The sequence below is a fragment of the Armigeres subalbatus genome, chromosome 3, assembly GCF_024139115.2.
Source record: "Armigeres subalbatus isolate Guangzhou_Male chromosome 3, GZ_Asu_2, whole genome shotgun sequence".
NCBI classification, from domain to species: Eukaryota; Metazoa; Arthropoda; class Insecta; order Diptera; family Culicidae; genus Armigeres; species Armigeres subalbatus.
Window position 1 is genome coordinate 328,567,213 of NC_085141.1, and position 26,638 is coordinate 328,593,850.

General features: G+C 44.9%; 1 protein-coding gene across 3 annotated transcripts in view; it reads left to right on the forward strand.

Annotated features, from left to right (window-relative positions):
• The first annotated feature begins 550 nt into the window (after positions 1-550).
• LOC134225606 (phospholipase A1-like) overlaps positions 551-26,638 on the forward strand; it is a 42,583-nt gene continuing 16,495 nt past the window's right edge. The window contains exon 1 of one of the 3 annotated variants that reach the window (XM_062705811.1): positions 551-974. In XM_062705811.1, the coding sequence (XP_062561795.1) occupies positions 914-974 (61 nt within the window). In that variant the 5' untranslated portion in view covers positions 551-913. The remainder of the gene's footprint in view (positions 975-26,638) is intronic. The other 2 variants (XM_062705810.1, XM_062705809.1) reach the window with 2 other exon arrangements.

Sequence of the window (26,638 nt, forward strand, 5' to 3'; positions counted from 1 at the left end):
GATAACAGTCGGGATTCTCAAAGTCTTTGGTAACGTGAATTTCTTGGGATTTCCCTGAGCATGCTTAATGCTATTGTGTGTTGCAATACTTTATCAGCCGTCTCTGTAAAGAATATTCAAACCTCATGGGTTTGAATTTCGTGTAGGTATGTGATTGCATTATTTCTGCTGCAATGATTTAACGAATTAACCCGTGTTGTCCCAGTGTGTTATAAAAAGGGCTTGTGTTTTCATCTTAAGGATGTACTCAGGGTGTTAATGGGTTGAATAACTCTAACTAGTTAAATATATTTAATACTATAGTTTATCACATAGCTGTTGATAATAAATGCTCAATCGACAACAATTAATATGATTTAGATTTAACGACATAAATGTTAATTATCTTTCTTATATGATGATGATAGATAAAGTAACTGATTCCTTGCGATATGGCTTCCCCCAAAAAAATAGTTTGCAAAATAGTTGATCAATTCATACATAATACCTCGAAGAACCTAACGCTTAGATTGATTATGAAACTTTTATTCATTCGTCGTGACCACATTTCCCTTTCTAGTGTTTGGCAAATAAACCGGTTACTACTTCACACCTCATTGGAAACAACTAATCAAGATTATATTTCTCAGGGTACTTGTCTAGTCTAATAATTACACATCGATTAATCAGTTTAACCGAACAATATTGTTTGTATACGTACGTATCAATCAGATCGGAATACCAAGCGCAGCAAACTTATAGTCCCTGGGGAAAAATAAATAAACGTGAGCGCAGAAATCAAACGGGTACTAACGGAAATCATAACGTGTGATGATCAGAACCAATCGAGCGATCGTCAGGAGCAGAGTTATAACGCGATCTTCGGTTGGGATTAGATTTTGTCAATCGTGAAATCCGTTCACAAGTTGAAGAAATGGCGCGGTTCTCTTTGTGCATCTGTGCCTTGCTTTGGTTAGGCGACATCGTGAACGCAGGTAAGTGCTCGTGCATTGGATTACGATTGCTGATTAAAATATGCTGAACGGTTAATTTTATTTAACAAGTTTGTCGCGATATGATGTGAGCTGTTTTCTTTCACGTGATCGATAGTGTAAATTATGTGGATTGAAGAAGTCTAAAAATGTGTATAATTGTGTGTTACCAAGTCGGACTGTGACGGGGAACTATCTCACTGAACTTATATTCATTTCATCGCAAAACAGAAAAATACAGCACCAATCTTGTCCTTTCTTTTTGCTAACATGCGTGCTCACTGCTGAAAAACATATTTTCATTTCTTTGTTTTTGATGGGATGGAAATGGGAGCTATGAGATGAAGTGCCGAACCGTTCCCCTATAATTCGTTCTCAATCGATAATGGTAGACGGTAAATAAGCATAGCATAGCATAGTTACGGTGTACTTAGTAGATTGGACACTAGTGATACTCATGTTTTTCTTTTGAAATCCTTATTCAGATTGCTATCAGAAATCAAGGTGGGTTTGGTCCTTGATTTCAATCTAGGATAAAAATCACAAAAGCATGAGGATTACTACTCCTGGCCATGCCCATCTTCACCGTAACTTGGGAGGGGAAGGAAGTGTTGATGTAGTACTTACTTAATGAGAGGCCCCCGACACAGCGACATAAGTACCACGGTGTTGGATATTGGGGAAGGTATTCGTTGGGTCAGGATTTGCCTGTAGCTGACAATGTGACCCTGGTAGATCTTACACCGTAACACACCACGCAAAGGTGTCTACCCAGCGTTACGGGGGTAATGGTAGACGGTAAATAAGAGGCATAAACTAGTTTATCACAACCTGATACAAGTTCGAATAAACAGAATTAGAACAGAATTGTATTCGCTTATTTGCCATTGGGGACAACGTTTTTTCGCGCAGATGTGTAATGTGTAAACCTCCCTAAATGATGTGTAATGTGATTTTTTTTAATGAATTTATCATGGAGTGTTGTATCCCACGCTCTGAATCCATTAATTATTGATAACGTCAGTGAAAAACGTCTCTCTCATGTATCAAACATATCTTGAGTATACAAAGAGATCATAAGTGATTTTTTTAAGTTAAATACTTCTTTGGTTTCGATACAGATGTAGAGGTACATTTAAAAAAATTTAAAACACCGCGTAACGAAAAATTGATAGTCTTAGTAGCTGTAGGGAAGATAATAGTAGGCGGTAACTAGAACAAGAGTCAGTTAGTGAGGAAGAGCAAAACTAGTAGGACGCATGTAATGCAGTCTGGTGGAATAAAACGTTTAATTGTAAATCAATATTTCTGTGTTTGTGTAAAGAATATCCTGGCTTGGCCTATTCCTGATCCCGTTTTTCTACAGTAGCTAATATCAAAGTCATACATTTTTCAACCGATTTTCATTTTTATTCTCCTACCAACCGATTAGAAATTTACATAACAATTGATTTTATCAATCTATCGTTAACTACCTATTAGGCGAACCTGTCCGATCTTGCTCGGGTTGTTTTTTTATCGACCTGTCAATCTTTTAACTGTTGACAGCGTCGCACTCTAGATCGATTTCAATTCGAGCTTGATGATTTTCTTCATAACGTATAAAAATGTAGTATTTTTATATTTATACATCTTTCCCAGCGAAATGTTCTAAATTTTCATGTATATAAATACAGGGTGGCCACTCAATTTCTATTTTGGAATTCCCGGTTTTCCCCGGTTTTTCCCGGTTCAAATTATTGAACTTTTCCAGCAAGTGTATCGAGAGAAGACATGATCGAGGAATGAGGTATACCTTTGACAAATCTATCCGTGGAATAACCATCCTTGTTTTACGCGACATCTTTTCGATCGTTTTATGTGACTTAAATTCACCATCAAAATCTGTGGAACTGTATAATAATACATCCTAAATAAATCAAAGAAAACAATATCTATGGTAATGTGTTAATAAACCGCCCTTCAATAAAATTCCGCTGTGACGCTTTTTTCAGTTATAAGACAACTGCTCGTTCCTGCTCTATACGCCATGGGTTTAATTCCAGATCGTTTCCATCTTCATCCTATAAGTACCTTCATCTTGACCATTTTAGCAGTCACTGTCAGAAGTGAATCAAAGCTATTTCTGCATTCGTTTTATCTTTTTTATACCATTGGCAACACGTTAATTAAAGCGAATCTCTGGTAAGTGATAGAAGCATTGCTATCAATTATTTTCCATTGTAAATTCTCATTTGAAAAAAAAACGAGCTCATTATATAATTTTGATCCAAATTGTGATTAATATATCAAAGATTTTTCAAGCAAAATAATTTTCTTGAAAAAACATTAAAGTGTTCTTCAGAAAAATAATAACATCTACCACTAAGCACTTCTATTTAATATGAACTCAATAAGGCATTCGTATTCCGTTGTTATAAACTTGCTCAAAATAACGCCTTATCAAGTTAAAAAAAAATAACATGCTTTAGGAACTTGAGATAGGATTGATTTAAGAAAAATTAAATGATTTCAAAACGTTCATTAATCAAAAACGAATCATTATTCAAAAACGAGACAGTTCAAGAAATATTATTGTCAGATTTCTCCGAGAATTTCAAAGCAGATTTTAAAATGCTTGATGTTTTTAAAGAAAGCATTTTATAAGAAATGTGTTCGAAAAAAAACCTTAAATTCAGATATATTTCTAAGACTCCAGTTTAATATCTTAGCTTTAGAATAATTTTTGATATATTGTAAATTCTGTAATGCTGATATAATTTTCTTAAATTACCAATCAGATTTATAGACGGTAAGTGTGTTTTCTTAAATAGAAACAATTTAGAAGTTTTAACTAAGAAACATATAACACTAAGCAGATTTAAGAGCTAATGTATTTGTATTTCGAGAAGAAATCTGGGATACGTAAAAGGATCTTAGAAGCAAAAGGATTATCGATTATGATTTCTTCAATATTTGAACTGAAAAATTTATTCCTGAAATTTCTGAAATCTCTGGCACTTGAGATTAGTTTTTATTTATTTACACTTCTCTGAAAATCACCGATGTAAATAAGTACAATATGTGGAAGATTTTGATTTGAAAAGTGTATTGGAGGTAATCACTTTCCTTCGATGGGACTCAAACTCATTCATTTATTTAGTTAACATCTAAACAGATAACACTGAATCAACAATTTGGCGCCACAATGCACGTTTCGAGGCCGCATCTCTCCAACCTCGGATACGCCCCACGCTCGCCAAGTCGTTTTGCACCTGGTCTGCCCATCTCGCTCGCTGCGCTCCACGCCGTCTCGTACCTGCCGGATCGGAAGCGAACACCATCTTTGCAGGGTTGCTGTCCGGCATTCTTGCAACATGTCTTGCCCATCGTACCCTTCCGGCTTTAGCTTCCTTCTGGATACTGGGTTCGCCGTAGAGTTGGGCGAGCTCATGGTTCATTCTTCGCCGCCACACACCGTCTTCTTGCACACCGCCAAAGATGGTCCTAAGCACCCGTCTCTCGAATACTCTGAGTGCTTGCAAGTCCTCCTCGAGCATTGTCCATGTTTCATGTCCGTAGAGGACAACCGGTCTTTAAGCGTCTTGTACATGACACATTTGGTGCGGTGGCGAATCTTTTTGGACCGCAGTTTCTTCTGGAGCCCGTAGTAGGCCCAACTTCCACAGATGATGCGCCTTCGTATTTCACGACTAACGTTGTTGTCAGCCGTTAGCAAGGATCCGAGGTAGACGAATTCCTCGACCACCTCGAAGGTATCCCCGTCTATCGTAACACTGCTTCCCCAGGCGGGCCCTGTCGCGCTCGGTTCCGCCCACAAGCATGTACTTTGTCTTTGACGCATTCACCACCAGTCCAACTTTTGTTGCTTCACGTTTCAGGCGGGTGTACAGTTCTGCCACCTTTGCAAATGTTCGGCCGACAATGTCCATGTCATCCGCGAAGCAAATAAATTGACTGGATCTGTTGAAAATCGTACCCCGGATGTTACACCCGGCTCTCCGCATGACACCTTCTAGCGCAATGTTGAACAACAGGCACGAAAGTCCATCACCTTGTCTTAGTCCCCGGCGCGATTCGAACGAACTGGAGTGTTCGCCCGAGATCTTCACACAGTTTTGCACACCATCCACCGTTGCTTTGATCAGTCTGGTAAGCTTCCCAAGGAAGCTGTTCTCGTCCATAATTTTCCATAGCTCTACGCGGTCTATACTGTCGTATGCCGCCTTGAAATCAACGAACAGATGGTGCTTTGGGACCTGGTATTCACGGCATTTTTGAAGGATTTGCCGTACAGTAAAGATCTTGTCCGTTGTCGAGCGGCCGTCAACGAAGCCGGCTTGATAACTTCCCACGAACTCATTCACTAATGGTGACATACGACGGAAGATGATCTGGGATATCACTTTGTAGGCGGCATTAAGGATGGTGATCGCTCGAAAGTTCTCACACTCCAGTTTGTCGCCCTTCTTGTAGATGGGGCATATAACCCCTTCCTTCCACTCCTCCGGTAGCTGTTCGGTTTCCCAGATTCTGACTATCAGTTTGTGCAGGCAAGTGGCCAGCTTTTCCGGGCCCATCTTGATGAGCTCAGCTCCGATACCATCCTTACCAGCTGCTTTATTGGTCTTTAGCTGTTGAATGGCATCCTTAACTTCCCTCAAGGTGGGGGCTGGTTGGCTTCCATCGTCCGCTGAACTGACGTAGTCATCTCCTCCGCTGCCTTGACTTTCACTGCCTGTACTCTCCGCGCCATTCAGATGTTCCTCGTAGTGCTGCTTCCACCTTTCGATCACCACACGTTCGTCCGTCAAGATGCTCCCATCCTTATCCCGGCACATTTCGGCTCGCGGCACGAAGCCTTTGCGGGATGCGTTGAGCTTCTGGTAGAACTTGCGTGTTTCTTGAGAACGGCACAGCTGTTCCATCTCCTCGCACTCCGCTTCTTCCAGGCGGCGTTTCTTCTCCTGAAAAGGCGGGTCTGTTGTCTCCGCTTCCGTCTATAACGTTCCACGTTCTGCCGGGTACCTTGCTGCAGCGCGACCGCCCGCGCTGCGTCCTTCTCCTCCAGAATCTGTCTGCACTCTTCGTCGAACCAATCGTTCCGTCGACTTCGACCCATATACCCGACGTTGTTCTCCGCTGCGTCGTTAATGGCTGCTTTGACTGTATTCCAGCAGTCCTCAAGAGGGGCCCCATCGAGCTCACCCTCTTCCGGCAACGCTGCCTCGAGATGCTGCGCGTATGCAGTGGCGACATCAGGTTGGTTCAGTCGCTCTAGGTCGTACCACGGCGGTCGTCGGTACCGAACGTTGTTGATGACGGATAGTTTTGGGCGCAGTTTAACCATCACCAGATAGTGGTCACAGTCGATGTTAGCGCCACGATATGTCCTGACGTCGATAAGTCGGAGAAGTGCCGTCCATCAATCAGAACGTGGTCGATTTGTGATTCTGTCTGCAGTGGTGATCTCTCCACCGATACGGGAGGCTGTGTTGGAAGTAGGTGCTGCGAATGGCCATATTCTTGGAGGCGGCGAAATCAATTAGTCGTAGGCCGTTTTCGTTCGTCAGCAGGTGAGCGCTGAACTTTCCAATAGTCGGTCTAAACTCCTCCTCTTGGCCAACCTGAGCGTTCAAATCTCCTATGATGATTTTGACGTCGTGGCTTGGGCAGCTGTCGTACTCACGCTCCAGCTGCGCGTAGAATGCGTCCTTATCATCATCAGTGCTTCCGGAGTGTGGGCTATGGACGTTGATTATGCTGAAGTTGAAGAACCGGCCTTTGATCCTCAACCTGCACATTCTTTCATTGATCGGCCACCACCCGATCACGCGCCTTTGCATATCGCCCATCACTATGAAAGCTGTTCCCAGCTCGTGTGTGTTGCCGCAGCTCTGGTAGATGGTATGATTACCTCTAAACGTTCGCACCATTGATCCCTTCCAACAAACCTCCTGCAGCGCTACGATGCCGAATCCACGGTCCTTGAGCACATCGGCGAGTATGATGAAGTTGAGAGATTTGCAGTTCCACGAACCGAGTTTCCAATCGCTAGTCCCTTTTCGTCGCAGTGGTCTTCGCCGATGGTTCCGGTCCGTACTCTCTTGTTGATTGTTCGTTGCTTATGATTTTTTAAAGGCTGGCTTGCAGGGCCTGACACCAAACCTCCTAAATTTCCGGAGGACCATTCCTCCTTATTTCCGGTGGACCATGGTGCACAGTTTCACTTAGAGTCCCTCGCTGGCACTCGGACGATGATCAGCCGCCCCTAACATGGAGAACAGACGCTGTTGTGAGCCGATCCTGACATGGAGAACAGACGCTCAATAAGATTTGCACCTCCGGAGAGGAGCAAGCCCCCCCCTTCCCTGTCAGCATACGACCATAGTTCCCACCGGGGTTGGTTACCCAATCTTCCCTAAGGTTGCTCGTATCCCGGCCAGCACCGCGGGGAGGTAGGGATAGGAGTTGCTGGGTAAGAGGCTAAGGACCGCGATATGGGGTCTATTTTATTCCTTCAGGTATGCGAAGTACCAATGGTACGCTTTACCCAGCATTTGCCGTGCCGGGACTCAAACTCATAATCCTCAATACTGAAGGCAAAATTTTCCAGAAAATCCGACTTTTTAAAAGATTGATAAATTTCTGTAAACATAATTCTTGAGTTAAGACGTGATTTCTAAAACCTATGATTTTCGAGGAATTTCTGTGTTGTTATATGAATAAATTATTCAACTGTTAAGAAACCACGGAAAATTTGGGATTCCTGAGCTCATGAAAATTCCTTATAAAAATGTACATCCCAATAAAAAACTATAACAATTTGATAACAAAACTCATTCAAACAACACACTTAAAATAAATCGCAGATTTCTGTGAAATTTCACCGAAATCTCAACAGCAGAACTGTTCGGTGAATAATTTTACAGATTTTTGGTGGTTTTAACAGTTGAACAAAGGAAAAATCGCCGAAAATTTGATGAAATAATTACCGAACAAATCTGCTGTTGAGATTTCGGTAAATTGAAGCAAAATTCACAGAAATCTGTGAAATGATTTAAGTATGAACATTTCATGAAACCTAGAATTTAGATAAAAATGTAAACAATTATCAGATTTTTTTTAAACAGACAAGAAGTTAATTACAATTAGTTGATTATAGCTTTTATTTAATCTATCGAAACAAAACTTAAAATCAAATTCCCGGTTATTTCCCGGTTTTTCCCGGTTCTATCTGATTCCCGGTTTTGGCCACCCTGTAAATACAGCTAATCCCAAGACGAATCGATTAGTAAAGAAGTCTTGCAACTTGGTCCACGCGAGTTATATTGCCTCAAAGAAATTGTAAAATCATTTTTATATAGGGAAGAAAAGAATAAGAATATAAGATAGAAGAGAAGAAGAAACGAAGATAGAATAAGAAGAAGATTTGGAATGCTCATTTGCCGTGAAGTGTTTATGTCGAAGTATGCTGAGGATGATTTTATTTTGTTTGCAATGCAATGAAACTTGAAGTTTTTTCATGATTCTTAAGTCCTACAATACACCGATGGAGTGGGGGTCGCAATGTCATTAGCCCTGCGTGTCATTAGCGTTTAGGCCTGAGGGATATGAGCAGTGGCGCCAGGAGTGGGTAGGGCAAGTAGGACATGTCCTAGGCACGAATTTTCCTGGGTGGGACATTCAAGGCATTGTCCTACCCATGATTCTGTTGAGAACATATCATTTAGGTAAATATTTTAGTTGCAATACTGTCTGGTAGGTCTGATATTACTAGTTCTACAAAAATATAATCAAATTTTAGGGAGTTCAATGTTGAATTCGTTTAAATAGAATAATAGAAGTCTGCGGGATTTTTTTTTTATAGAAACCTGAAAGAACTCATCTAAGACATCACAAAAATCCTCAAACCCGCACGAAATCTAGTCCACAAGGGGTTCTGGTTCTGTTCCCCAAAGGATTGATTGACTATCATTCGATTTCCTGGGAGTGGATTCGTATAATTTTCTGAAAGTTTCTGAGGGAGAATGGACAACAGTTCAAATGAACAAAATTTAAAAAATCTTTGATTTTATATACAATACATACATGATGACTGAAACACAATAGTTTTAGAAACATATTTCTAAAAAAATATAGTTTTACCAGACTTTCTCCTTCTTTATTTCACGGGCAGTTCTATAACCAATATACTGAGAATATTCAGCGCCCACCGGGCGAGTAATGTGTGGGTTATTTTTTCCCTAGTCACGAGACAGTAAAGTTTATGGGTCGTGCACTTCTAGAACGCGTCATTTCTGTCGAAAAAAGGGTGATTCTTTACAAGCTGTTGGAGCGTTAAGTTAAAGTTGCGTAAAAAACGCGTAACTCCTAAAAACCGCGTAAAAAAACGACTTAATCGATTTTTCTCCGTTTCCACGTGTTCCCAGATCCTTTTTATAAACCGCGTTAAAAAACTTGACGAAAAATCCGCGTAAGTCCCGAAATCCGGTTAGAACGTAAAAAGCAACCCAGTGTACGCGATGGAGTGTGCTTTCGTTTATCAAGTGAAACACTTTGACCGCACGCGTTATCGTTTTAAAATACGCATTGATAGCGATTGTTTTCATCTTTGCGTCTTGAAGTAGCGTCGTAAAATGAAATATTTAGTTAATTTCCAAGGCTTATATATTACCATCCCTCTTGTAGAAAAGATTGGCGAATTAATTTTTATATTTAGAATTGTTTATATGTAAAATGGGCATCGATTTCTCAACACCAGGACTGTCATCTAAATCGACATTTCTCCTGTTTGTCCTACCCACGTTTTGGAACGTGGATGTGCCTCTGGATATGAGGAACGTCTAACGTCAAGCAACATAAAACCGTAAGACTTCCAGGAAAACTGAACTCAACGATGATGATAATTATTATTATCATTTCTCGAATGTTGGGGTGGCATTGCGCATCTCGATTCGAACGAAATTCTATCGAGTCGAACATGTTTGGCATTAAGTCTTTCGATTCGATCTCGAAAACGACTCATCATTCGAGTATGCTCGAAGAGGTACAAGAATAACGAGATGTTTTAGCATTATGGAAACTCGATAGCACACTGGAAAACGACTAGAATCCTTTTTTAGCTTTATGTTATTTAGCTCAAAATTGGATCTGTGGCATAAACGCGAATAAACCTAAAAACTTATAATTTGTTAATTGCATATTATTCGGCAACTCGACCGTACGAAAACCATTTTTTTGTTAAATATCTTGGCTGTGCATATGCACAGCATATGTTTCGAACTGGACAAATTGATATGAAATTTGCGAAAAATAATCCACGTGTCTTGGAGGTTGGAGGGACTCGAACCCCCAACCTCCTACTCTCTAGATAGGCGTGATAACCCCTACACAACAAGACCACTTAAAGGTCTCGTTTGCGGAAAAGCCATCAGAATCCGAGTACCAACCTCCACCGCAGTTAGCTCTCTTTTTTTGCAAATTGAATATCTTTCGGATGCTTGATTTGTCCAGTCTCCACATGTGCTTTACTGTTGTATAACCACAGTCAAGCGAGTGCACATTGTTATAATTTGTGTCGTAACAATATCTCAATTTACAAAACATATCTTTTGTCTCGGAAGGTGGGAAGGGTCGACTTCGCGCCTGCTTCCCTCTGCACGACTGGTATCAAGAATGATGATGCCGCGTGCACCACAAATTGACCTCTCTGCGATAGGGCCAATTCGCCAACACACAGAGGGACTTGCCGACGCGGTGCCTACGCCCGTCCTAGCTTTGACGAGGACCCCTTTTCGTCCTCGGGCTCGGAAACCACCCGGTTGACCGACAAAGCGAAAGCGACGATACCATGTTGTTCTTCGCTCGGCCACTTGTTCGATAAAAGGATCGAGTTCGAACCACCGGTATGACCCATAAAGCCGACTCCGACACTTGGACCACCTCTTGTTTGCGCCTGAACTAGCCATCCTTGAGTCCACGCGCCACCTTCTGTGTAGCTCCGAGACGATTTGGACGATAGCCGATAAAACGGCGTTCCAACCAACTTCATCTTTACCCATCCTCCGGACTAGGTTGTCCGGGGTAGTGTCCAGACCACCACCACATGTGGCAAGCATGTGGTCACGCATTGTGCGAAAACGTGGGCACACGAACAACACGTGTTCCGCCATTCCCTCTAAACCTGCACACACCGGACATTCGGGCGAGGCCGAGTGACAGTCAACCTGACAGTCCTACGGACGCCTCTCGTGCCGCGCATTTCGAAGCACTCTATGTCTTCACCGATAACGATGTCAATCATACCGCATCATACCGGTGATGACGCAAAGTGCATCGAGCGACACGGTACGCTACGCGCTCGCAACTCTTAGGCACATGAGCCTATACGTACTTTCTAACTTCGTTCTGTAGCAGTTAATACGCAGGGCCGTGCCCCAAGCTGGCCCCCCATACCTCAGTATGGACAGAGCGACAAGCCAGAAGCTTGCGCTTGCTGGCATAAACCGCAGAGCTATTGGACATCATCCGGGACAATGCCACTCTAGCTGTGGAGGCACGCTTGCAGGCGTAATTGACGTGGCTACCAAAGGTGAGCTTATCGTCGATCATTACCCCCAAGAGTTTGATGGAGCGTTCAGAGGTGAATGCTTGTTGCTCCGACTTTCGGTTGTTAACAACAACCACCTCAGTCTTGTGGTGAGACAGTTCTAACTTCCTGGAATTCATCCACTCCCGGCCCTTGACGTCTTCGGTTTTCTCTTGTTCTTTACCAGGGTCCAGGAGGCGTCATCCACCTTTATATTTCCCTGGTCTGGGGCGGCTGAGAGCTCTCAGCCTGCCGTAACCTCTTACCACCATCTTTCCCGGGTGGACGGACCTTTCCAGGTCCTTTCTTCCCCGGTTTTGGAGGTACATGGCCGGGGTTCAGCTTTCCAGCCCCACTACCCTTATTCGGGGTAGTAACCCTCCGCGTTTTGGAGCGGCCCCCAGGGAGCTCATTCCTTGGAGACTATCTCCCTCGTTTTTGTGTCTGCTCCGTTCGCCACCTTGAAGGTCGAAAGCCCATAGCGTTTGCAGTTCATCGCCCTCGCAAGCCATGGATCGTCCATAACCTCTACCGGCGTAGCCGGGGAGAAGGTTAAGTGGCCCACGCTGGCGCTGCGCATCGAACTGCCGACTATTGCCTCTGGCCTCCTAGGCGGAGACCTGGACAACCCACCTCTTGCGAAGGGGTTGTCGTCTACACTACTACCACTAATTGAAGAATTGACTTGGTTTTCCATTTTGATCCCACGAGTTGCTCGGAAAAAGAGGTACCCAGGTACCCCACAGGCTCCGTTAAATGCCTAGCTCATTATTTCGCCCTACTGGCCATGCATCCCCTCGGCACGGGTCACTTAACACCTTGGGATTAGGGGTTAGGGACGATGGTCCCTTTGGTCGCACCACCTCTCTCTAGCTGATGTCAGAAGGACAACAGTGCCCAGGCTGCACTACCAGCTAAGTACAAAACCCTTAGCTGGCGGTCGATTGTTTTAGGAAGACCCGTGGAAGCGTGAGATTGGAACTTGTGAGGACCAGAGCTTGTTACATCATGATTCTATTCATTGTCGTGGTGTGTGTAGGAAAGGATGTTAGTTGATTAAGAGAGCCGGAATATCTGCGGTGGATTGAGATTAGTAGAAGGGCAAATAGAGTAAAAATAAATAAATTTCCGTTGGTGCGAACAATGTTCATGCTCAAATTTTGATTGAAACCCATCCAATATTAAAATAGATATTAACCAAATTGATCACTCTTGTTATAATGCTTGTTGCTCCGACTTTCGGTTGTTAACAACAACCACCTCAGTCTTATGGTGAGCCAGTTCCAACTTCCTGGAATTCATCCACTCCTTTTTGCCTTTCTCGTATACTAAGTATACGTAAAGGCTATATGATCGCTCCAAAAACAAACTTTTTATAGAAGGCCCGGAGACCCATAGTGTTGTATACCGATCGACTCAGTTCGACGAATTGAGGTGATGTCTGTGTGTGTGTCTGTCCCACCCAACAAAATGTCACTCATTTTTCAGGTACTTATCCTTAACCACTTTGCTTTTCCGCAAACGTGACCTTTAAGTGGTCTTGTTGTGTAGGGGTTATCACGCCTATCTAGAGAGTAGGAGGTTGAGGGTTCGAGTCCCTTCAAGACACGTGGATTCTTTATCGCAAATTTCATATCAATTTGTCCATTTAGAAACATGTGCTGTGCATATGTACAGCCAAGATATTTAACAAAAAAATTATTTTCGTACGGCCGAGTTGCCGAATACTCTACAATTAATTGTAATCAGGTGTCGGTCTTCCACCGTCATTAGTCGTCTGAGTACACGCGACCGCAAGCGTAAGGCAATCAAACTCATCAAATGCTTTAGCCAAGCAAGACTTTGGCACAGCAGAGTGATTCGCACTCTATACAAATCCGCCCAGCCCGTTGTTGGGGGCATAGAATGCGATCCTCTCGTTTAATAAACAATGTGCACTCGCTTGACTGTGGATATACAACAGTAAAGCACATGTGGAGATTGGACAAATCAAGCATCCGAAAGATATTCAATTTGAAAAAAGAGCTAACCGCGGTGGAGGTTGGTACTCGGATTCTGATGGCTTTTCCGCAAACGTGACCTTTAAGTGGTCTTGTTGTGTAGGGGTTATCACGCCTATCTAGAGAGTAGGAGGTTGGGGGTTCGAGTCCCTTCAAGACACGTGGATTCTTTTTCGCAAATTTCATATCAATTTGTCCTTTTCGAAACATGTGCTGTGCATATGTACAGCCAAGATATTTAACAAAAAAATAGTTTTCGTACGGTCATCCACTCCTCCACAATTGCGATCGAGTGGGCTGCAGCCAACTCCACCTCTTCGATCGATACGCCCACCGGGAACTTCAACCTCAAGACACCGTCGTACATTACGTTCCATAACACAGGACCCAGTATGGAACCTTGCGGAACCCCTGAGGTTATGTCAACGCACTCCGTGTCGTATACCAGTACTCGATTTTGGAAGTAGCTTCCGAGAATCTTGTACAGGTACTCGGGAATTCCAAGACGCAGGAGCGCATGTGCAATAGCTGTCCAACTGGCACTATTGAATGCATTCCTCACGTCGAGTGTCACTACTGCACAATAGCGAACTCCCCTCCTCTTACGCTGGATAGCTATCTCCGCGGATTTGGTAACCGATAAGATAGCGTCTACGGTCGACTTACCCTTTCGGAAGCCAAATTGGTTACTCGATAGACCATCCGCACCCTCCGTGCGTATCAACAACCTGTTGAGGATGATCTTCTCGAGCACCTTCCCCGCCGTATTTTACAAGGAAACAGGCCGTCTTTGTTGCGAAACGATTTGATGCTTACAAGAAAAGTTATTAAGGAAATACTGAATCGTGAGAAATTCAATTTTACAGGTAAAAGAATAACATCAATATCAATAATGAGTACTTTTGTTTTTTTCATAACTTTGCTTCCAAACAATAAATCGCTTCGCAACAACAACCTTCCTTTCAGCTTGACAAGTATTCTGAGTAGTCAATGTGTTGACTATATTTAAATAGCTCATGGGCCATTTCACGGAACGGTCTTTCACATAAGGGTCAGTTTTCACAGTAATTTCCATACAAACTTTAAATGACGTGTGCACAATCAAAATACTTCCAAATTTTCTTAAAATTTAGGAGGATTATTAAAATGGCAAATGCAATCGTTTAAGCATCGGGGAGCAAAAAAGTCAAAATTTGAATCACTCTACTGTGCAATCCCCGCAAGTTCCGCCACAGTTACTCTTCCCTCGTCGGCCACCCTGGCCCCTGGCAGCTCCACAAAGTGAGGCCAGGGACTTGGGTCATGGCGTGGGAAGAGCTCCGCGATGATCCTCTCTAGCATCTCTGGAGACCGCTCCGTAGGGGCCATCGCCCCACGTGTCTTGGCCATTACGACCCTATAGGCCCATGGATTCGAGTTGGCACTTTGACACAGGCCCTCGAAGCAAGCTTTTTTGCGTGATCTAGTCTCAGTCTTCAGAACGGCTCTAGCAGCCACGAACGCCACCCGTCGTTCAACACGCTCGCTCCTCTTCTTTGTGTGCTCGTTGCATCCGTCTCCGTGCCCGTAGGCAGGCGCGGCGCAGGTTCGCAATTGCTTGAGTCCATCAGTAAGCCGGTGGCCTCCCATTCCCAAGGGTGGACTTTCCTAGGTATGGTAGCATTGCATGCACGCGAGAGAGTATTGTGCTCGTAGCGGAGCGCTTCCTTAAACACCTCATCGTCGAAGTATCGTCTTCTACCGTCCGCTGAATGCTGGTCGTATAGTTGATACTGTAGCGAACCGCCAGGTGGTCGCTGTGAGACCCTCCAGTTCGAACTACTCGTTTGGCCAGGGCTCCAGAACGTAACGTCGATAATCGACTCGGCCCTGTTCCAGCTGTAAGTACTTTTGGTACCGACATTAGCAAGTCCACATTCAACATGGCCAGTGATTCCAGCAGGATCTGCTTCCGTTGATTCGTGAATCGGCTTCCCCATTACACGGCCCAAGCGTTGAAGCCCCCCGCTATCACCAGCGGCCTACACCCCATCAAGTTAGCCGTCAAACAATCCAGCATACAACCGATCTGCTCGATCGGCCATCGAGGAGGCGCATAGCAGCTGCAGAAGAGGACCCCGTTGACTTTGGCAATGAAGAAGCCCTCGTGTGACGAAGACACCAACTCTTGGACTGGGTATTTCCCCGTTGTCCATATCGCTGCCATTTTAGACCCATCGGTGATCCAGTTACCGTTCCTGGCGGGTACCCGGTAAGGATCCGCTATGAAGGCGATATCCGTCCCCCATTCAGCAACTGTCTGACACAGCAGTTGCTGGGCTTCATCACAGTGGTTCAGCTTTAGCTGCGTTACCTGCACTGTGATTTTGCAGCACGCTTAAACGCCGGGCACTTCGAACCCCCCATGGGGTGCTTGCTGTTCGCAGCTATGCTGAAACAAATCGAACAATTGGGAGGGCTCGTCCAGCATTGTGCCTTATGTCCCTCCAATCCGCAGCGTCGGCAGAGCTTGCTTCTGTCAGGGCCTTTGCAGTCCCATTGCTTGTGCCCCGGTTCCAGGCACTTGAAGCAAACTTCGGGTTGCTCGTATATGCCTACAGGGCACACCGAAAATCCCGCTTTGACGCTCCCTAACTTGACTACCTTGGAGACCTCCGCTACAGATAGCCGAACCAATGCTACCTGTGTCCCTGTCGGACCTTTCCGTAGCCGAACGGCTGCGATGGGCGTCTCCACTTCACACTGTCGCCGCAGTGCCGTGATGAGCTCTTCGACTTCGATAATCTCGTCCAGGTCTTTAATCCTTAGATTCACCTCCGTCGTGAGTGCCCTCACCTTGACCGTCTCGCCTAGGATTTCCTCCGCCAACTTCTTGTAGGCGGCGCCCTTTTGCGAGACGCCCCGCTTCAGCTCGAGGATCATCTCGCCCGTCCGGGTACGTCTTATTCGACATACGTCGGCGCCGAGTTCACCGAGCTTGACGTCACTCCTCATCGCCCCTGGAGCGATTGGCGCCTACCCTAGACTTCTTGCTGCCCTCATTCACCTGGGCCTTCTTTTCGGCCCTTGACGTCTTCGGTTTTCTCTTGTTCTTTACCAGGGTCCAGGAGGCGTCATCCACCTCTATATTTCCCTGGTCTGGGGCGGCTGAGAGCTCTCAGCCTGCCGTAACCTCTTACCACCGTCTTTCCCGGGTCTTCCCCGGTTTTGGAGGTACATGGCCGGGGTTCAGCTTTCCAGCCCCACTACCCTTATTCGGGGTAGTAACCCTCCGCGTTTTGGAGCGGCCCCCAGGGAGCTCATTCCTTGGAGACTATCTCCCTCGTTTTTGTGTCTGCTCCGTTCGCCACCTCGAAGGCCGAAAGCCCATCGCGTTTGCAATTCATCGCCCTCGCAAGCCATGGATCGTCCATAACCTCTACCGGCGTAGCCGGGGAAAAGGTTAAGTGGCCCACGCTGGCCCTGCGCATCGAACTGCCGACTATTGCCTCTGGCCTCCTAGGCGGAGACCTGGACAACCCACCTCTTGCGAAGGGGTTGTCGTCTACACTACTACCACTAATTGAAGAATTGACTTGGTTTTCCATTTTGATCCCACGAGTTGCTCGAGAAAAGAGGTACCCAGGTACCCCACAGGCTCCGTTAAAGGCCTAGCTCATTATTTCGCCCCCCTGGCCATGCATCCACTCGACACGGGTTGCTTAATGCCTTGGGATTGGGGGTTAGGGACGATGATCCCCTTGGTCGCACCCCCTCACTCTAGCTGATGTCAGAAGGACAACAGTGCCCAGGCTGCACTACCAGCTAAGTACAAAACCCTTAGCTGGCGGTCGATTGTTTTAGGAAGACCCGTGGAAGCGTGAGATTGGAACTTGTGAGGACCAGAGCTTGTTACATCATGATTCTATTCAATGTCGTAGTGTGTGTAGGAAAGGATGTTGGTTGGATAAGAGAGCCGGAATATCCGCGATGGATTGAGATTAGTAGAAGGGCAAATAGAGTAAAAATAAAGAAATTTCCGTTGGCGTGAACAATGTACATTCTCAAATTTTGATTGAAACTCATCCAATATTAAATGCAGGTATTAACCAAATTGATCACTGTTGTTATCGCCCTGTTCGACAGTACAATAGCTTGGGGTCGATAGAGTAGAGTGGGGCAAGAGTGCGCGTGGGGTAAGAGTACGTTTTCGATTTTTTGAAGTAATAAAAAAAGATAAACTAGCAACACTGCATCAGTTTGACAGGTATTCTGGCCAACTATTATCATGTGTAATTGTAAACGATTTGAATAAATAACAAGGGAGATATGGAGTTAGATAACTTTTTGGTCATTTTGCTAAAAATAATTGGATTTCCGCAACTAGTATTTCATTACCATATATACGTTCAATCAGGTGAACATTATACCATTTCGATAACCTATTGTATAGAGTACTTTATGGTACAGAACACCAATCCGGTTGGTTTTCCAAGAAGTCAAAACCATTACTTGAATAATTTTTGGGACTGTGGGGTAAAAGTACGCAGGAACCGGTGGGACAAGAGTACGCATATGAATCTTCAAGTTATGATGTCAAACCCGTATCTCCGGCCGAAATAAGACTTCTTTCAAAGCGTAAAGATCCACAACTAAAAAAAAGGGACAGAATTCGAAATTATCACAAGTTTTTAGGATAAGTTGAAGTAATTCAGTGTTAGAAAGTACTTGGCGAACAAAGCAATGAAGCTAACTAATGAAATTGTATTAGAACTTGTTGTACACCTAAACATAGTATGAAAACACAATTTCATCTAAATGATAATTTCATTTAATCAAAAGAAACATTCATAAATTACGCAACGTTAAGCTGGGAGGGGTTGCGAGATGTATGACCTGACCATCCATATAATTTTCATAGAGGGTTCATACAAATAGTGTAAGCTAGGGGGGGAGGAATGATGAAATAGCCAAATTTTACGTTACGTGATTGGTGGACTTTCTTTAAGGAAAATGTCTTTGTATACGCCACGCGAAACCTGATATATTTTTTACCTCTGTAGTTTTTTGTATATATAAAAAACAATGGTTTTTCGCAAAAAAGTGCACATTTTTAGGACCCTTTCCCCCTTTTAAAGTTACGTAATCTTTAAACATTCCCTAATATATGCTCATTAAACATCAATTAAATGTTATTAACTCTTATTTGTGTTAATATATACTTAAAGCACATGATTGGATAAATGCGTACTCTTACCCCACCCGATGCGCACTTTTACCCCACCGGTGGGGTAAGAGTGCGTTTTTCACTTGTCTTGCAATAAGGGTTCTACTAAAACGAATCTCAATAATTTCAATATTTTTCCACTGGGTAACATAAAGGAAGAGTATATGAATCATCGACACTGATTTGATATGCAGAAGCTTGCTTCATAAGGGCCACATGATCGATTGAAAACTAAGTGCGTACTCTTGCCCCACTCTACTCTACATGTTTCGTGTAGCTATCTTTATAAAATCAGTCTCTCGCGGTTACAACTCGAGGGTTTCTATATGCGCATTTTTAAGATATAATATGAAAGAAGAAGAAGTAAGTAAAATTATGTTCATACAAACATACAAACCTTATGCTACGTTTAGACAGCCCTAATAACATTTTGGTTTTATACTGGATTTATTGCACTCTTGTAGAGTAAATTATGGTCTTCAAGAGCGCTATAAAAATTAAATGTTATGTCTGAAACTCAATTTGTGCAATTACACAACATGTGAAAGATTTAGTTCGACAAATGTATTGGAGGATAACCACTTCCTTCGGTGGGGTTTGATCACACGAAACCAGTACGCTAGACAGGTGCTTTCCCTACTAAGCTACGAAGGACCTCCATCGTCCTCCGCAACTCAGAAGGCTACTAATGAGATCAAATTTCCACCATCAGGCACAAAGCCGAGCTATCGCAATCTACTTTTGAAACCAATTCTTTCGCACGTAATGTTTTTGTGCAATCCCGATCGAGTAGGATGAGTATTTAGTTATGTCTGCAGGGCTGGTAGCGACCGAAGCCACTCAAAATAGTGACTTTAGTGACCAAAGCTGACGAAAAAAGGGACCAAATAGTGACTTTCAGTTGCAGAAAAAGTGACCAAATAGTGACTTCCAATTTCAATTGCAAGTTCGATGAGACAAAATCAAGCGTTTTGGGTCGAAGGAGAATATTCGTAATTGGTGGCAGAAAACACCTTTCACTCACCACTCTTTTCTTTTAGAACGAACACAGAAGAGAAATGAAAATAGTTCTAGCTACTTAATGACTAAGTAAAATTATTGCCCACTCTTTGCACCCCACGGAAAATTTAATCAATATCAGTAAAAATCAAGACAACTCAAAACTATGAGTAGTCTTCAAGCAAATCAAATTTTTACGCCAGTGAAAGTGAGCGAAATATGGTTATCACTCTTAAGGACACTCCTCACTGAATCAAAATCTGGAAGTACTCGCGTTTTCAAGGGCACACCACTCGATACGGAAGGAACGCACAACTGTCATTTTTATAATTTCAGATTGGTAATGACAGTACTTCGAAATTTGGATTCCGTGATGAGTGTCCTTAACACCTGTTTTTCTTTCCTGAAAATTATTTCTCGGCGAAAATCTGCGTGAATGAGCATTCTCTTCTCGTGAGAATGAGTGAAAATTACGATCATTGGATTAGCTGAACACCTACTTAAGCAAGATGCAGAGAACTCTACGATTTGTCATAGGTTCTACGGATGTTTCTGGAATTTTTAGTGAGACAGGAACAACAGTAGGATCGTTTGAGAAAACGATACAAAAATTATGAAGATTCATGTACAACGAGCCTGGGATTGAACGCTCGACATCCTGCTTGTAATGAGGACCATGCTCTCTGAACTTTATGCTGAATGAACTGAATATGCAGACTTGCTGTGCGTATTCATGAACGATTTTTGCTATGGAATTCAACAGCGCATGCAATCTTCAAAATTGGGGAGACTTGATCACCTTCCTATGGTATCTACTAAATAAATATACATTTTCTTGATTTTTTTAGACTAATTGTTATATGGATCCTGTCATAAGACGAGTTTAGACAATCCCATTGAATTCCACCACTTAATTGTATCTTGACAGATACGTATTTCGACCTCAAAGGGTCGACCTTTGAGGTCGAAATACGTATCTGTCAAGATACAATTAAGTGGTGGAATTCAATGGGATTGTCTAAACTCGTCTTATGACAGGTGAAAACATTCCACTAAAAAGCTCAAAATAATTTTCTTATGTTATATGGATGCCTAATGAGGGATAAAATCTCCTCAAATTGAGGCAACAACTCAAAATCCAAATATCCTGAAATTGTGGTGGATGAATTTTTTTCAGTGAAGATCATTTAGCATATTTACGGATTTGTGCTACGAAAAAATGATAGCATTTGGTCATTATTGGGGAGAAGTTGTTCTAATTTTTCGTGGCCACTAAAAACATCTTCAGGAGGAACAAAACACAGTAAATAATAGAGTAAATAAGGTTGTCAATTAAAAAAAACTCGACACATAACAATTATTTATCTAGAGCAGCGGTTCTCAACCTGGGGTACATGTATCCCTGGGGGTACCTTCGCTGGCCCTAGGGGGTACCTCGGACAAAAATGCGTAATGGCGGACATATTACAATTTCAATCAAAATTCATTGATAAAGTTTTGATAATTGTGTATTTTTTTTTTTCAAAAATTTATATTGTACATAATATGTAATGCGTTCAATAAATCCCTATTGACACAACCAGCACAATTTATGAAGGGCTGCAGAACAAAAGATCAAACGAACAAAACATCGAATGAACAAAATGATTTTTTTTTCACTTAACCTCGGTTGCTTCGTTGTAAGAGGATTAGAAGCATCCTTTTACGCCTCTCGGAAGCCTTCTTCCAAGCAGCTCGAAGGCTTCCTTTCAAGAGGCTCGGAAGCCTTCATTCAAGTTTTTAACAAGTTTTGTTTTGATATACATGCAAGTGTAAAGAGTGTGTCGTCTTTCTAATTAACAAGTTTTTGCATGAATTGTGGGTTCTACGGAGATAAACTACTGTTATCGCATTCTTCAAAGCCGTTGGCGTATTGATATAATCAAAGATACGTCTAAAAAACTGCAGAAAATAGAAAATCGAACGTTTAATTCCCTGGATTTTTCGATACCATATTTCGCATTATCGAAACAATGGAGTGCGGTAAATGTTGTTCTACCATCGACGCTAAACGTGAATCGTTCGTTGTGTGCGAAGGAGACTGCAGCAAGTGCTACCATGCTGCTTGTGTTGGATTGTCAGAGCAACACACGGATAGCTTAACGTTCAACAATATTCTTTGGATGTGCGATGTATGCCTAAACCACTTCTATAAAATGCGTACAACTGCTTTATCGGATGAACTTCACCCTACACGTCCAGCTGTAATTGAGTCCGAGCTAGCAGATATAAAATCTCAAATTAGTGATATTGTGAATGCACTGTCAGTGATTACATCGAATGCCACCATGGAATCTTCAACACCAATCTCATCCACAAAACTTCTTGATGGCACTGGCCCTGAACGCGAAATAGAATACCATCGTGAGGAAAATTGTTCGTCTGCTGACCGTGGCAAGGAGTATTTTTCATTGTTTTTGACTAATATCGATAGTCTAGTAACTGAACATGAAATTGACTTGCTGGTTCGAGAATCGGTTGGAATTGGAAACGATGAAGAAATTATTATTTTCAAGTTAGTTCCAAAGTGGAAAAATATTAAACTACTTGATTATGCTTCCTTTAAAATCATTTTAAGTTCTCGTTGGAAATCTGTAGCTTTGAGCTCTTCTACATGGCCAACTTGCATAAAATTTAGAGAGTTTGTAAATTTAGGCGGCAGAACGTGGAATCCGAATTTTCAAAACAGAGTAAATAGGTAATTGAATTGTTTAGATAGAAACATATTGTAATATCACTAACGATGGATTTATGGATTTTTTTGTTTAAAATATAATATGATAGAATTTTTGTAAGTAGATGAAATGTGGCATACTGATAATAAAATTTCTGTTTTTATTTCTGTTCAATTAATTAGTTCCAATATGTATTTCTGTTTAAGTAACGTAATTTATCTATACACTTGTATCTGCATTATTTTATTGTCATAGAACATATTTATCAGTCTGTATTGTAGTTATACTGAAGTTGTGAACAAGATGAACATTAGTGTTAAGAAATTCAATAAGACCAGCACAGGTCAGTTGAATGTAAATAAATAATAATAATAAAGAGGCTCTGAAGCCTCCTTTCAAGAGGTTCGGAAGCCTCCTTTCAAGAGGTTCGGAAGCCTCCTTTCAAGAGGTTCGGAAGCCTCCTTTCAAGAGGTTCGGAAGCCTCCTTTCAAGAGGTTCGGAAGCCTCCTTTCAAGAGGTTCGGAAGCCTCCTTTCAAGAGGTTCGGAAGCCTCCTTTCAAGAGGTTCGGAAGCCTCCTTTCAAGAGGTTCGGAAGCCTCCTTTCAAGAGGTTCGGAAGCCTCCTTTCAAGAGGTTCGGAAGCCTCCTTTCAAGAGGTTCGGAAGCCTCCTTTCAAGAGGTTCGGAAGCCTCCTTTCAAGAGGTTCGGAAGCCTCCTTTCAAGAGGTCTGGAAGCCTCCTTTCAAGAGGTCTGGAAGCCTCCTTTCAAGAGGTCTGGAAGCCTCCTTTCAAGAGGTCTGGAAGCCTCCTTTCAAGAGGTCTGGAAGCCTCCTTTCAAGAGGTCTGGAAGCCTCCTTTCAAGAGGTCTGGAAGCCTCCTTTCAAAAGGCTCGAAAGCCTCCTTTCAAAAGGCTCGAAAGCCTCCTTTCAAAAGGCTCGAAAGCCTCCTTTCAAGAGGTCAAGAAACCTCCATTCAAGAGGCTTCAAAGCCTCCTTTCAAGAGGCCTCGAAAGCCTCCTTTCAAGAGGCCTGAAAGCCTCCTTTCATGAGGCTCAGAAGCCTCCTTTCAAGAGGTCGGAAAGCCTCATTTCAAGACGCCTGAACGCTTTCTTTCAAGAGGCCTGGAAGCCTCCTTTCAAGTGTCCCGTAAGCCTCCTTTCAAGTGGCCCGTACGACTCCTTTCAAGAGGCCTGGAATCCTCCTTTCAAGAGGCTCGAAAGCCTCCTTTCAAGAGGCTCGGAAGCCTCCTTTCAAGAGGCTCGGAAGCCTCCTTTCAAGAGGCCCGGAAGCCTCCTTTCAAGAGGCTCGGAAGCCTCCTTTCAAGAGGCTCGGAAGCCTCCTTTCAAGAGGCCCGGAAGCCTCCTTTCAAGAGACCTGGAAGCTTTCTTTCAAGCGGCTCGGAAGCCTCCTTTCAAGAGGCTCGAAAGCCTCCTTCAAGAGGCCTGGAAAGCCTCCTTTCAAGAGGCCCAGAAAGCCTCCCTTTCAAGAGGCTCAGCCTCCTTTCAAGAGGCCTCGAAAGCCTCCTTTCAAGAGGCTCGAAAGCCTCCTTTCAAGAGACTCAAAGCCTCCTTTCAAGAGGCTCGAAAGCCTCCTTTCAAGAGGCTCAGAGCCTCCTTTCAAGAGGCTCAAGCCTCCTTTCAAGAGGCTCAGAAGCCTCCTTTCAAGAGGCTCAGGAAGCCTCCTTTCAAGAGGCTCAGAGCCTCCTTCAAGAGGCTCAGGAAGCCTCCTTTCAAGAGGCCTGGAAGCCTCCTTCAAGAGGCTCAGGCCTCCTCTCAAGAGGCTCAGGAAGCCTCCTCTCAAGAGGCTCAGAAGCCTCCTCTCAAGAGGCCTGGAAGCCTCCTCTCAAGAGGCTCAAGCCTCCTCTCAAGAGGCTCGGAAGCCTCCTCCTCAAGAGGCCTCAGAAGCCTCCTCTCAAGAGGCCTGGAAGCCTCCTCTCAAGAGCTCAAGCCTCCTCTCAAGAGGCTCAGGAAGCCTCCTCTCAAGAGGCTCGGAAGCCTCATCTCAAGAGACTCGGAAGCCTCCTTTCAAGAGGCCCGGAAGCCTCCTCTCAAGAGGCCTGGAAGCCTCCTCTCAAGAGGCCTCAAGCCTCCTCTCAAGAGGCTCGGAAGCCTCCTCTCAAGAGGCTCAGGCCTCCTCCTCAAGAGGCCTGGAAGCCTCCTCTCAAGAGGCCCGGAAGCCTCCTCTCAAGAGGCCTGGAAGCCTCCTCTCAAGAGGCTCGGAAGCCTCCTCTCAAGAGGCTCAAGCCTCCTCTCAAGAGGCCTGGAAGCCTCCTCTCAAGAGGCCTCAAGCCTCCTCTCAAGAGGCTGGAAGCCTCCTCTCAAGAGGCTCAGAAGCCTCCTCTCAAGAGGCTCAGGCCTCCTCTCCAAGAGGCCTGGAAGCCTCCTCTCAAGAGGCCCGGAAGCCTCCTCTCAAGAGGCTCAGGCCTCCTCTCAAGAGGCTCGGAAGCCTCCTCTCAAGAGGCTCGGAAGCGTCCTCTCAAGAGGCTCAGAGCCTCCTCTCAAGAGGCTCGGAAGCCTCCTCCTCAAGAGGCTCAGGCCTCCTCTCAAGAGGCTCAAGCCTCCTCTCAAGAGGCTCAGAAGCCTCCTCTCAAGAGGCCTCGGATGCCTCCTCTCAAGAGGCTCGGAAGCCTCCTCTCAAGAGGCTCAGGCCTCCTCTCAAGAGGCCTCGAAGCCTCCTCTCAAGAGGCTCAGGCCTCCTCTCAAGAGGCCCGGAAGCCTCCTCTCAAGAGGCTCAGCCCTCCTCTCAAGAGGCCTGAAGCCTCCTCTCAAGAGGTTCGGAAGCCTCCTCTCAAGAGGCTCGAAAGCCTCCTCTCAAGAGGCTCGGGAGCCTCCTCTCAAGAGGCTCGGAAGCCTCCTCTCAAGAGGCTCGGAAGCCTCCTCTCAAGAGGTTAGGGAAGCCTCCTTTCAAGAAGCTTGGAAGCCTCCTCTCAAGAGGCTCGGAAGCCTCCTCTCAAGAGGCTCGGAAGCCTCCTCTCAAGAGGCTCGGAAGCCTCCTCTCAAGAGGCTCGGAAACCTCCTCTCAAGAGGCCTGGAAGCCTCCTCCTCAAGAGGCTCAGAAGCCTCCTCTCAAGAGGCTCTGGAAGCCTCCTCTCAAGAGGCCCGGAAGCCTCCTCTCAAGAGGCTCAGGCCTCCTCTCAAGAGGCTCGAAGCCTCCTCTCAAGAGGCCCGGAAGCCTCCTCTCAAGAGGCCTGGAAGCCTCCTCTCAAGAGGCTCGGAAGCCTCCTCTCAAGAGGCTCAGGAAGCCTCCTCTCAAGAGGCTCGGAAGCCTCCTCTCAAGAGGCTCAGGCCTCCTCTCAAGAGGCCTGGAAGCCTCCTCTCAAGAGTCTCGGAAGCCTCTTCTCAAGAGGCACAGAAGCCTCCTCTCAAGAGGCTCGGAAGCCTCCTCTCAAGAGGCTCAGGCCTCCTCTCAAGAGGCCTGGAAGCCTCCTCTCAAGAGGCTCAGGCCTCCTCTCAAGAGGCCCGGAAGCCTCCTCTCAAGAGGCTCAGAAGCCTCCTCTCAAGAGGCCTGGAAGCCTCCTCCTCAAGAGGCCCGAAGCCTCCTCTCAAGAGGCCTGGAAGCCTCCTCTCAAGAGGCTCAGGAAGCCTCCTCTCAAGAGGCCTGGAAGCCTCCTCTCAAGAGGCCCGAAGCCTCCTCTCAAGAGGCCTCGGAAGCCTCCTCTCAAGAGGCTCGGAAGCCTCCTCCTCAAGAGGCTCAGGCCTCCTCTCAAGAGGCCTGGAAGCCTCCTCTCAAGAGGCTCAGAGCCTCCTCTCAAGAGGCTCGGAAGCCTCCTCTCAAGAGGCTCGGAAGCCTCCTCTCAAGAGGCCTGGAAGCCTCCTCTCAAGAGGCTCAGGCCTCCTCTCAAGAGGCCTGGAAGCCTCCTCTCAAGAGGCTCAGGCCTCCTCTCAAGAGGCTCGGAAGCCTCCTCTCAAGAGGCCTGGAAGCCTCCTCTCAAGAGGCTCAGGCCTCCTCTCAAGAGGCTCAGGCCTCCTCTCAAGAGGCCTGGAAGCCTCCTCCTCAAGAGGCTCGGAAGCCTCCTCTCAAGAGGCTCAGGCCTCCTCTCAAGAGGCCTGGAAGCCTCCTCTCAAGAGGCTCAGGCCTCCTCTCAAGAGGCCTGGAAGCCTCCTCTCAAGAGGCTCAGGCCTCCTCTCCAAGAGGCTCAGGCCTCCTCTCAAGAGGCCCGG